The 10,649-nt window shown below is 43.5% G+C and overlaps 1 protein-coding gene across 1 annotated transcript; it reads left to right on the forward strand.

Moving 5' to 3' along the window:
• Positions 1-1,105: 1,105 nt before the first annotated feature.
• Positions 1,106-2,852, forward strand: LOC109168227 (protein FAR1-RELATED SEQUENCE 5-like). The gene is made up of 3 exons (XM_019317266.1): positions 1,106-1,311; positions 1,710-1,956; positions 2,199-2,852. The coding sequence occupies exons 1-3, from the start codon at positions 1,106-1,108 to the stop codon at positions 2,850-2,852; spliced, it is 1,107 nt and encodes a 368-aa protein (XP_019172811.1).
• The last annotated feature ends 7,797 nt before the right edge of the window (positions 2,853-10,649 follow it).

The following is a 10,649-nucleotide window of genomic DNA, read 5'->3' on the forward strand; positions in this document are numbered from 1 at the left end:
ACTTCTACATTGGCTCCCATCTTGAATTGATTCACATGTGAAGCTATGGTATTGAATTTCATATCAATTCAATTTGATCTATACATTGGCTCCCATCTTGAATTGATTCCCATGTGAAACTTGCTCCCAATTTCTCCCAATTTCAATTGGTTTCAATTTCTCTGAAACTGGCTCGCAATTTAAACTTTCTCCCAATTTCAATTGGATTTCAATTTCTCTGAAACTGGCTCGCAATTTAAACTTGCTCCAAATTTCTCCCAATTTCAATTTCTCTAAAACTGGCTCGCAATTTCAATTGATTTCAATTTCTCTGAAACTGGCTCGCAATTTCAATTTCTCCCAATTTCAATTTCTCTAAAACTGGCTCGCAATTTCAATTGATTTCAATTTCTCTGAAACTGGCTCGCAATTTCAATTGATTTCAATTTCTCTGAAACTGGCTCCCAATGAAATCGGCTCCCAATTCAAAGGAATTGGGAGCCAAGTGCAATTGCATCTCAATTGCCACCAAGTGAAATTGCTTCCCAATTTCCACTTGTAATCGGCGCCCAAAGCTTAAACTAGCGCCCAATTCCATCAGATTAATTTAATTTGGCTTCTCAAATGTTACCTTGTAAAATTGTTGATGGTGAGTTTCAAACTTAAGCCATTTCACATAATATATCAAGCATCATCCATTTCGTCCTTACAACTTTTGATTAAATCTCCAATCACATTTGATGTACTCCTTTCTTTCCATAGATGCTTGATCTCCAAGTCAATTTCATGCATTCTTCCAATCTTAATCTTCTTCACGAAAATTCTTCTGGGATATCTTCTTTGAGTAGTAGCGACGTGAATATTGTATCATTCATCTTCTTCTTCAATTTGTCATTTTCTCCAGACAAATTCTTGATTTTAGGCTTTATATCTCCTTCTTCTATTTTCATCCATCTTCCTCTGTTTTTCTCTTTTCATATTTAAATAATTTCCCGATCATGGTCTTAGACTCTATTAGACCTATGAAATAAAATTTCGGGGATCTAAAAATACATATTTGGCATATCAAAACCATTACACTTTATTCCTAACAGTAACAGATTTCAGGAATTACAAAAGAGATATAATGGCGTACATAGAAGGCGCAGATGCCCAATTAGTGATTGACAAGTACATGGCAAAGAAAGAAGTGTCCACCGACTTCTATTTTGCCCACGATGTTGATGAGCTTGACCAACTATGTCGAATATTTTGGGCAGACCCACAAGCTCGACACAATTTCAAACTATTCGGCGATGTTTTGTCCTTCGACGCCACATACAGTACAAACAGGTACATACCACACCCTACGCCTCCCTTTATGATCTCATGGACACATGTTCACATATGATGTTACAAATTGAGTGCACAAAATTAGTGCGAATGGTTGCCCTGGCACCACAAATGGTCTCCAATATGGCAGGCCCAGTCGGGGTGCACACCCATTAAGGGTGAGTGCTGTCTGCACTACAATATACCATGGAGACTGGGCATGACCCTGCTGAGTGGGGCACATAGTCTGACCCCGTCGGGCACAGAGTCGGGGCCAGATGTGCACACCCCCAGAGGCTAGTAGTGCACACAGCCATCTAGTAACACAAACCAGCTAGTTCTGCTACGGCTTTCTGGTTGTCACCACCCCCACTTAGTAACTAACCATTAAATTTTTATACACCATGTGATGACTACAGGTACAAGCTGGTGTTCGTGCCATTCACCGGGATGGATCACCACAAAAAGAGTGTGACATTTGCAGTCAGATTAATTGCCAAAGAAGATTTGGACTCCTACACCTGGCTGCTCGAACACTTCAAAACGGCAATGGGTAGAGTACCCACGTGCACAGTTACCGACCAAGATCCAGCGATGAGAGTGGCAATATCGCGTGTTTTTGATACAACACGCCACAGATACTGCATGTGGCACATCATGACAAAGGTTTGCGAAAAGGTAGGGCCCACATTAGCAAGGAACGAAGATTTCTTAAGAAGCCTAAACAGTGTGGTCTGGAATGAGACGCAAATAATTAGTGAGTTTGAAGCAGCATGGCAAACAGTAATGGAAAAACATGAACTGGTTGACCACAGATGGTTTACCCACTTGTTTGAGATACGTGAATATTGGATACCAGCATTCTTTAACGACATGTTCATGGGTGGCTTAATGAAAACAACCTCAAGGTCGGAATCGGAGAACAACGTCTTCAACAGCTGCACTTCCCCACATCTAGTTTAACGGACTTCTTCATAAAGTTTGAGAAAGCAATAAACAAACAACGCCACACCCAAACAAGGCTAAACGCAGATTGTGAGGACAAATTCCCAGAGTTGAAGACAACTTTATTGCTAGAGCGTCAAGCTGCTACAACATATACAATCGCTATGTTCTATGATGTCCAAAAAGAGATACTTGAAGCATGCTTCTCATCCCAAATCATTAACAAAACAGTTGAAGGAAACACTGTCAGACTTGAAATAGAGGATACAAACAAGATGATGCACTCAGTGGAATACAATTCTTCCACCCGGGCAACACACTGCACATGCAACATGTTCAATAGGATTGGGCTACAGTGTAGGCATCTGTTGTTGGCGTTTAAGGATGCACGTTTAGAAAGAATACCAGGACAATATATCACTCCACGATGGACTCGCACTACATGTTGGCCATACGCACAGCTTTATGCAAACCCCGAACAAGGCGGGCCTACAGAAGTTTTAAGTGGGGGTACGCGAATGGGTACCGTATTCGATGAGTTCTTCAAGTGTGTTGGGAACGCGTACGGTAACACTGATCGCCGCAAATGGAAACTAGAGCAAAGAAAACTGGTATGATACGTAGCTTCTGTGGGTCAACCTCAACACCAAACATTTTGGTTCACCCCCCCCCCCCCCCCCCCCCCCCCGCCATTGCAAAGAACAAAGGTTCGGGAAAGCGATTGAAATCAATAAAGGAAATCGAATCGGATGTAGCTGCAAAGGATGTAAGGAAATGTTGGACTTGCAACAAATACGGACACCATGGTAGCCGCAACTGCGAACTGCGACTAAAAAACCCAAAAACAAAAAACAAAAAAAGCTGCCTAATGGAAAGAGGCCATATGTTGATAGTGAGCACCTGCGATGGACAGTGCGTGCCATTCAGCCCTACTGCATACCAGTTTTTTACAATCATTCTTTAGAAGTGTATTTGTGTACGAATAATTATCACCAAACCTGTTATATATATATATATATATATATATATATATATATATATATATATATATATATACACGTGACATTATGAAACCATGAAAGATGTACATGCCAATGTGCACCCCTAGTAAACAGAGTGTGCCACGCACCTTATACTGGGTACAGGGTGCTCGTGTGCACCCATTCACAGTACTGGGTGCCTTCAAACGACACTAGAGTGTAGTATTTTGCCCCAACATGATTTTATTGCAATTGATTATGAATACCCGACCGCCAATATTATTTGGCAGCAATAGATACGTGGCGATGTAAATGGCGGCCAACAAATAATAGCAGATTGTGCGGTGGATGAAGGTATAGCATACATGTGTGTGCATATGTGAAGTCCTGAGTGTGCCAAGCTGGACATTGCGTGAGTACATACTTGTATGTGTCCGTGCACCTATGAACATACGACCCAAATGCATGGCACCAAGAATTACCCCACGAAAGAATTAATAACAAACTAACAAGGTGAGTCCCCCATACCCACCACCACCAACCCCCCCCCCCCCCCAACCGGGTTGATAAAATCTCTAGGCATATGAACATAAGGATAGCCGCAACTGCCAGATGCCACCAAAAAACCAAAAACAAAAAAATAAAATAAAAAATAAAAAATAAAAACTAATGGAAAGAGGTCTTATGCTGATAGTGAGTACCTTAGATGGACAGTGTGTGCCATCCAGCCCTAATGCATAACAGTTTATTAACCTCATTCTTTATAAGTGTATTTCTGTACGACTAATTGTCACCGAATTTGTTTTTTCCATATATTTTTATATGTGACATCATGTATCCGTGAAACACACAAAATGTTTGAGATGTTGCGTTTGTAATAGGAGCATTACATGGCAATGTGCACCCCCAGTAATCAGAGTGTGCCACACACATCAACTGGCTAAGGGGGGCTCTTGTGCACCTCACCACAATACTAGGTGCCTCCCAACGACACTAGAGTGCAGTATTGTTTCCCCAAACCGTATTACTGTAGTATTGTATGGAGTGAGACCACATGCTAACAGTGAGCACCTGAGACTGCACGTGTGTGCCATCAAGTCCTACTGCACTACTGTACGAATAATTGTCACCGAATTTGTTTCAACACATATCTATATACGTGATATCATGAATCATTGAAAAAAAAATGTTCCAGATGCAGTTTTTTTAGTAGGAGATGTACATAGCAATGTGCACTCCTGGTAAACAGAATGTGCCACACACATCAAACCGGGTACGGGGGTGCTACCCGGCACCCGACCAGAATACTGGTGTGTGCACATGTAAAGGTATGAGTGTGCCGAGCTAGACATTGCGTGAGCACATACTTATATGTGTCTGTGCACCGCTGCACATATGACCCAAACGCGTGGCGCCAAGCATTCCTATACCCAAGAATTAATAACAGCGTAGCAAGCATTACTATACTCAAAAATTAATTAGCACGCGTATAAACTGGGAATCTAACACCAACGAACATCACCGCACCATTTATTTAGAGAAAAATGTGTCAAATGAATCAAAAAATAAGGTCCATAATACCACGAGCAAAGAAACAAAGAAAAATAGATAACGGACTAGCTACACACAAATCTATGTTGCACCCCCATCGTCACGATATTCAACAGCACTTCGAATGTTTTTCGAATGGTGAACGTTCAACTCGGCCGTCAAAATTTGACACATATAACTTGCCCTAAGCAAATCAAGGACACCACTATCCCCCTTGTGCAGACCACAATCCCATGCATTAACGGGCTGCCCCAAGAAACACTCCATGTGCCGCATAGCAAAGACTCCACAGTCCACTTTGTTATGCACATCCCGCCACCGCATCTGCATTCTCCTAGGGATAATTCTCCGTACAATATACCCATATCGTTCGTCAACCACGTCATCAAGGAACACAGACAAGAAATCTTTCTGTCAAAGGGCACAACAGCGTTAGGAAGCAACAGGAAAAAAAAAAACACAACAAACAGCATGCCTAAAAACACAGGTGATGGGAAATGAAACCCACTAAGCAACAGTGTGAGCACATTGAAGTATCCGTGTGTGCCAAAGCATATAACCCCCACAGAAACACAGAATCGTAGGCGCACACCGTGTGCACCTCAGAGAACAACTGTGTGCCCAACAGGCAACTGTGTGCGTATACACATCAGTCGGATACAGTGCAGCACAATATTGCCCGCAACGAATAGCAAACAACATAACCAAAACTACATGCAGTGGGAATTCAATAACATACCAGCACATCAGGTGTACCCCCATACTTACTCCCCCAAAAACAAGACAGACATACACATTAATCTAACCCCCACACGGACACAAAACCACACAGAGAACTAATGCAACACCACACAACAGAAAACAGACAAACAATTACAAATACCATGTTAATGCTGCGCCATGAAGCATAAGGAGACAACTTTAAACCCGCCTCCATGCGCTGAGAGAACCAATCAAGTCGACGTACACGTGACTGAGATTGAGACACCACTGTATTGAGCTACACATAACCACAACACAAAATCGCAAACCGGATTTATCTACATATCACAATATTTTTAAAACAAGACCAACAACAATAGAAGTGAACGTACCGTAGTTTCAATCGAAGCAAAAAATCTGCAAGGAGCACCGTCCGTCCGAGCCAACTCCCTTACGTTCAAAATACATGACCAACTATCAATTACGGCCACACGCAGCTGAGATCCAATTTTCAAGGACAACAAATCCTCACGTGTCGCTGCCCACCCGTTGTAGTTGAATAATTCCTCGTCGCTGGAACAAAAACATAACACACACATAACATAAGCAACCACACAAACAGTTACCCAACAAAAGCAGAAAGAGGAAAACTTACATGTGAGCCCAGGGATTGTCCACGATCTAGTCATAAAACACATGCGAATCAGGGACACTAGGCAAATATCTGGATATCAAACCATCACCACCTCGTACTGAGCCCCCAACCGCGTGAGGGTGCCGCGTCTTCACCGGAGCAGCCAACTGAGGAGCACATACTTGAGCCGATAGATCCCCAACACGCGGCATAATTTGCTACATACAAATATTAATCACCACCAACGAAAACATAGCACAAACAAAAAAATTATAAGAAAGAAAAATACCGTTGCCGGGGTAAGCACTTGCAGATCGCAAGCCATTGAACACACCCCGCCAACAATTCCACTACCTACTGGCAAAGCAATTCCCCTAGATGGTGAATTCGCGATGCCAACAGCAGCATGCATTGACGCGCCATGCAAAGGCTGAAGAACAAAAAATAAAAAAATAAATACCTAGGTGTACTTTCAGAACTAGAAGCACGTGCACATACGTTATTACGCAAGTGCACGCAAAGTGACAGAACTGTGTGTGCACCTGTGCATATGCATAAGAACATATTCATGCACCAACCACATAAGCATTGTGAACGGGACGAAGCACCCCCCCCCCCCCCCCCACAACTTAACAATACTAAATGGGCAAGAAAAACTCCAAAATTAAAACCACAAGGAGCAATCGTGTAATTCCCACGGCCAAACCAAACATGCACAAAGACCACACACATTCTGCAAGTCTCATCTAAAATCAAAACACAACGACCGGATCGAACATAACTAATACGAAACAAGATATATAACATCTAAAACCAAGTACAATAACTTGCTGCATGTGCATAGTACAAAACAAAAAGTTATCAACACTATACAACTACCGCAGCACAGTAAAAAAACAGTACAAGGAGACTGCTCACCAAGTACAGAAACATCCCACCAACAACAAAACAAAGCCCCAGTACACAACCCTACAAACCCGCCCCCTTAGCTTTCCTACGCTTGTAGACAATACTTACTGCAGCATCAGGGACACGCAATGGACAACCAGGCGGAGAACCACCAGCCACATCACCTGACCCATACTGATGGGCAACCTCCAAAACATCAGCCCCCTGCTGCACATGAAAATCCTGCGTCAATCCCAAGCTAAAAGATGGAATATCATGCATAGCATTCCGCAACTGGATCGCTCGCTCAACCTCCTCGAGAGCACGCAAATTCGCAAGGTCAGCCCAGATCGCATCCTGAGACGGCGTGAACAACGACTGTGAAGTCTGCTGAGAAGGCATGGTAGATCCCCTAGTGGCATGACCAACACCGAGCATCACGCGCGACACATCTAACACCTGGACCAAACTATCTGTCTGCAAATCAGACCCAGCACCATAAGCCTCCTGTAAAACCTGCATCAACCGAAGCATAGATGTGGCCGCAGCCTATGCATTCTCGATCACCCGAACAACCAACGGCTGCAACCACCAGCATAAAACAACAACAGAGAACAGTCAATCACAGGTTTGCGAAAAAGAGAACACCAACTTACACAACTACATAAACCACACACTAACAAAGCAAGTATGTTTTACCAAGCAAATGGCGCACCGGTGAGCACACACGAACATCAGTGTGTGCACCCCAATGACAAAGTTATAACCACCACAACAGAAACAACTTAAACTCCGAAAAAGCCCAACACATGTTAAGTCTGTGCACATCAGCACAAAAACCACTATCACACCAACCTAACAACCAGACGCCCACATCAAATGGACTAACCCACCAAGCATCCAAACATGACATTTAAAAATTAAAAAAAAAAACAAAACAAAAAAGAAACTATAATATATAAAACACCCAAAGAGGCCCACAACTGCTTTCCAACACTTTGAGAACCCTCGTCCCCGAGTGGGTGCACACAGGCAACCACTCAGAAGGCAGTCGTGTGCCAACAAAAGCAAATAAAACTTTAAAGGCATTAATGGACGACATAGCCTTACCTTGCTACTCTCTGGCTCACGGTGGCCATCCAATGCACCACCTTGACCTCCACTCAGTACTCCCACATTGACACCATCCGAGGCCCCCACAGCACCAACATCAACAAACCGTGGCTGAACAACCCCCCCACCAAACCCACCACCCCTAATCTCTGCAAACTCGCGCTCACGCAACAACTAACTTGTCCAACCTAAAAAGGCTGGAACGGCTCTGGGAACAGCGCGAGCCGCACCACAAACACGATACACATAGAAAACCTACGAAGCACACGTGCACACACATCAAACCCTACATCACAAAAATACAAACATAAACAAAATGAAACAAAACGGAGACACTACCGTCAAAAACAATAGGGGCCCAACAAACCGCTGCCTCTTTTTAACCAACCACGCCACGCGAGTCTCAACCAAACTATCCAAGACAAGCTTACACCAGTTCAAATCACCAATCTTCTCAACCTCCTCATAATCATCTACAATCATCTGGTATGCATAACCATTATGCATGCACTGTATCAAAGTACTCACCATCAAAGCAGTGAAATGGCGCTTAAACCACTCACACCCACCACGCAACTCATCCATCCTTAATGCAATACGGGTAGGCGTAATGTCATGGGTGGTTGTGTCAAACTCGGCCCTCCAAAGCAGCAAAAAGTCACTGACATCATTGTTTCCACGCTTGGTAATCGTGATGTCACCTCTAGGAAGCCCAAGCGTCGCCTCTACATCCTCCTCACGAATAGGCACCGACACACCATTCCCCAAACGTAAGGACATCGTACCAGGGTCGAAATTCTCCAGCAGCCAACGACCCATGCGTCCAGGAGTCTCCATAACATCCAACTCTTACAACTTCCCAAACCCCAAATCACACACCGCACTACGCTGCCGGCGTGAGAACTTCCTATGAGCCTTAACAAGTATGCGTGCAGAGCACCTAGTCTTCAAACTCTCGAACCGAGCAGCCTCCGCTGGAGTCAACTCATACTCCGACACATCAACATCATCATCCTCCGGCATAGCTGCCTCAACCTCAGGTTGTTCCTCTGGGAAAAACAAAATACACCATATCAAAACTGAAATGCACACACGTAAGAACACACCGGCACACTAACAAAATCCATTACCATTACACCCACCACTGCACACCAAGGACAAATAATCTAATAGACTAAATTCAACACAGTATTACTCTAAATGCACACAACAGAGACCACAACGGCACACAGCGGAAGCAGCCCACCTCCAAGACACCACAAGGGCACCCACAGCAGTACTAAAATACACACATCCAAATCAAACACTGAAATGCACACACATAAGAAAACACCGGCACACTTACAAAATCCATTACCATTACACCCACCACTGCACACTAAGGACAAATAATCTAATAGACTAAATCCCATACAGTATTACTCTAAAAGTCTAAATGCACACAACAGAAACCACAAAGGCACACAGCGGGAGCAGCCAACCTCCAAGACAACATAATGGCACCCACAGTAGTACTAAAATACAAACACCCAACAAACACATAAACCTCCCTGTGATATGCTATTTTACATTATTCACCGGCACACTTACAAAATCCACTACCATTACACCCACAACGACACACCAAGGAAAAATAACCTAATAGACTAAATTCAATATAGTATTACTCTAAACGCACACAACAGATACCACAAAGGCACATAGCGGGAAAAGCCAACCTCCAAGACAACACAAGGGCACCCACAATAGTACTAAAATACACACACCCAAATCAAACACTGAAATGCACACACATAAGAACACACCGGCACACTTACAAAATCCATTACCATTACACCCACCACTGCACACCAAGGACAAATAATCTAACAGACTAAATTCCATACAGTATTACTCTAAATGCACACAACAGAGATAACAAAGGCACTCAGCGGGAGCAGCCCACCTCCAAGACACCATAATGGCACCCACAACAGTACTAAAATACACACACCCAAAAAAAACATAAACCACCCTGTGATATGTTATTTTACATTATTTTAACTACTTGGACTCAAAACCTACCAATTTCCTTTCAAAAAAAAAAAAAAAGCCCTTTCAATTTTCTTCGACTTTCAGTACTTTAACACACATACACAGATTATCTGGGCTGTTTGAGAAAGAAGTTTACTACCTCATGGTGGATCATGGCTCTCCTCCCCATTTCAATTAACAAAATAAAAAAAAAAAAAAAACCACAATAAAGCCAAAACCACCAACCAAGACCTGCCCCCCACTGCAAACCCACCCATTGGCACAACCACCCAACCAAAGCAGCAACCCCGAAATCAAATAACAAACAAGTCACAACTCATATATCAAAACAATGCACACAAAACACACCTCATATATCCGAAATTTAAAAATTAAAAAAAAAAGGGGGGGCAAAAACGGACCTGGAGCAGGGGCCGACTTGGCCGTCGGCCGTGGACGCTTTGGGTTCCGACCCACGAAGCCGGCAGTCTCAGTCGGGGCCCCAACCGCCGCAGGCGACGCAGCAGCGGCCG

The sequence above is a fragment of the Ipomoea nil genome, unplaced genomic scaffold (genome assembly GCF_001879475.1).
Source record: "Ipomoea nil cultivar Tokyo-kokei standard unplaced genomic scaffold, Asagao_1.1 scaffold3195, whole genome shotgun sequence".
In the NCBI taxonomy this organism is placed as follows: domain Eukaryota; kingdom Viridiplantae; phylum Streptophyta; class Magnoliopsida; order Solanales; family Convolvulaceae; genus Ipomoea; species Ipomoea nil.